The sequence below is a fragment of the Phocoena sinus genome, chromosome 10 (genome assembly GCF_008692025.1).
Source record: "Phocoena sinus isolate mPhoSin1 chromosome 10, mPhoSin1.pri, whole genome shotgun sequence".
Taxonomy (NCBI): Eukaryota; Metazoa; Chordata; class Mammalia; order Artiodactyla; family Phocoenidae; genus Phocoena; species Phocoena sinus.
Genome location: NC_045772.1, coordinates 64,913,372 through 64,915,314, shown reverse-complemented (window position 1 = coordinate 64,915,314; position 1,943 = coordinate 64,913,372). Strand labels below are relative to the sequence as shown.

Genomic DNA, 1,943 nt, shown 5'->3' with positions numbered 1-1,943 from the left:
TGCTCACTCCTGTATCAGCCACTGTGCCAGGAAGAATGAGTGAATAATGAGAAGGGGAGGGGGGAGGATTTGGGGACACTGTGATTAACAGTCTCTCTGGGACCACATTGAACACACGGAGTTTAGTTACTGGAAGAATGGTAAAGATAGCCTAAGCAGACAATAACAATGTCTACCATACTGTCTGTAATAAATTAAATATTTTTGCAAGAAAAATTGCTAGACAAAATGTTTATCTATCCACCTTCCTCTGATTAGGACTGAACTGGTATCATTCCAGAAAATAACTTCAACTTTTCTTAAGTATTTTCAAGAAAAGAGGTACGGCATCGCGCAGATCCTTATATCAGAGAATTCTCCTTAATATGCAGGCACTAGTTATTGCAATTCTACCCAATTTCCTCATCATTCTGATTTTTTAATCTATGATTTGAAACACTAGGAACATTTTCTCAACATTTTTCTCACAGCTGCCTTCACCTCCTTGTTCTTCAGGCTGCAGATGAGGGGATTCAGCGTGGGGGTGATCACACTGTCCTGCAAGGAGCAGATGAACTCTTCAGTGGATCCTGAATTTGGCATGAGATAGCGGAGTAAACCTGAGCCATAAAAGAAGCTCACTGCAGTGAGGTGGGAGGAACAGGTGGAGAAGGCCTTGCTTCTGCCTTCAGTTGAGCTGATGCTCAGGATGGTGAAAAAAATGCAAACATAGGAGAAAAATATCAAGAGGAAATTTCCAAAGAAATGCAGGAGGCTGGAGCAGAGCAAGGCAGTAAAACTTGCAGACACATCGGAACAAGACGAAGGGTAGAGAGAGGGCAGCTCACAGCTGAAGTGGTGAATATCTTGAGCCTCACAGAAGTCTAAATTGAGAGCTACAAGGATATTGATGAGAGCATCCGTAAAAGCCAAGCCCCATGAGCCCCACACCAGCCCCATACACAGCTTTCTGTTCATCATCTGGCCATACAGCAGAGCAGAACTGATGGCAACATAGCGGTCACAGGCCATGACAGCAAGTAGGCAGGATTCAGTGCCTCCAGTGGCAAACACAAAGAAGACCTGAGCCATGCGGCCCTCGACTGAGATGGTTTTCTTCTCAGACAGGAGGTTCTCCAGCAGCTTGGGCACAGTGACAGAAGAGTGGCAGAGATCCAGGAAGGACAGTTGTCCCAGGAAAAAGTACATGGGGTTGTGGAGCTGGGAATCTACCCTTATCACCAGCAGCAGCATCAGGTTCCCCGTAAGGGTCAGGATATAAATAACAAAGAACAGCACGAAGAGCAGAGCCTGGATTTGGGGGTCAGCAGGCAGCCCAAGGAGGATGAACTCAGAGACAACACTGTGGTTTCTCATTGCCTTCAGTACTTTCTTTGGAATGCAAGAAAAAAATCAGGTGAAGTCTCTTCTGATGCCTAACAAATATCCAAGTGTTTCAACCCGCTCCATTCACGAAGTTTCATGCCTACTCAAAAATGTACGTTCAGCAATTATACTCCAATAAAGATGTTTTTAAAAATGTACGTTCTGAAATGATAAACTTCCCTAAGTCTCCAGATTTACCAAAACCTGTAATAATCTTTTCTGTGGGGTCCCAACACTAGATCAACTCCCTCTCCACCTTTACTGTTCTTTCTTTGATGTCTTAGAGTTTATTTTTTGTTGTTTTATTATTAAAGTGACTGGAGGATATTTATAAACTGTTGATAATAAACTAGTAGAGAGGGAGAAATTGCAGGAGGAAATTTAAGAGAAAATTGCAGAAATGGTGTCTCTGAGAGCAGTTGGGTCTCAGAGCAGAAGCAGAGCATGGCCAAAGGCAGGAGAGGGTTTACTTCATCAAACATGCATGAAGTCCATAGATCTGATGTTACGAAGGAAGCAGTTCTCATCTAATGGCTTTTATTTTTTCGCTAAATATTTAAATAGGGTCATTAATGGAA

The 1,943-nt window shown here is 43.0% G+C and overlaps 1 protein-coding gene across 1 annotated transcript; it reads right to left on the bottom strand.

Moving 5' to 3' along the window:
- Positions 1 to 438: 438 nt before the first annotated feature.
- On the bottom strand, positions 439 to 1,437 carry LOC116761184 (olfactory receptor 8S1). Its single transcript, XM_032646948.1, has one exon. The coding sequence runs from the start codon at positions 1,354 to 1,356 to the stop codon at positions 439 to 441; it is 918 nt and encodes a 305-aa protein (XP_032502839.1). The 5' UTR covers positions 1,357 to 1,437.
- Positions 1,438 to 1,943: the final 506 nt, after the last annotated feature.

What these genes read in the sequence shown, in the direction of transcription:
- LOC116761184 (XM_032646948.1), bottom strand. Translation starts at nt 1,356, where the DNA reads ATGAGAAACCACAGTGTTGTCTCTGAGTTCATCCTCCTTGGGCTGCCT.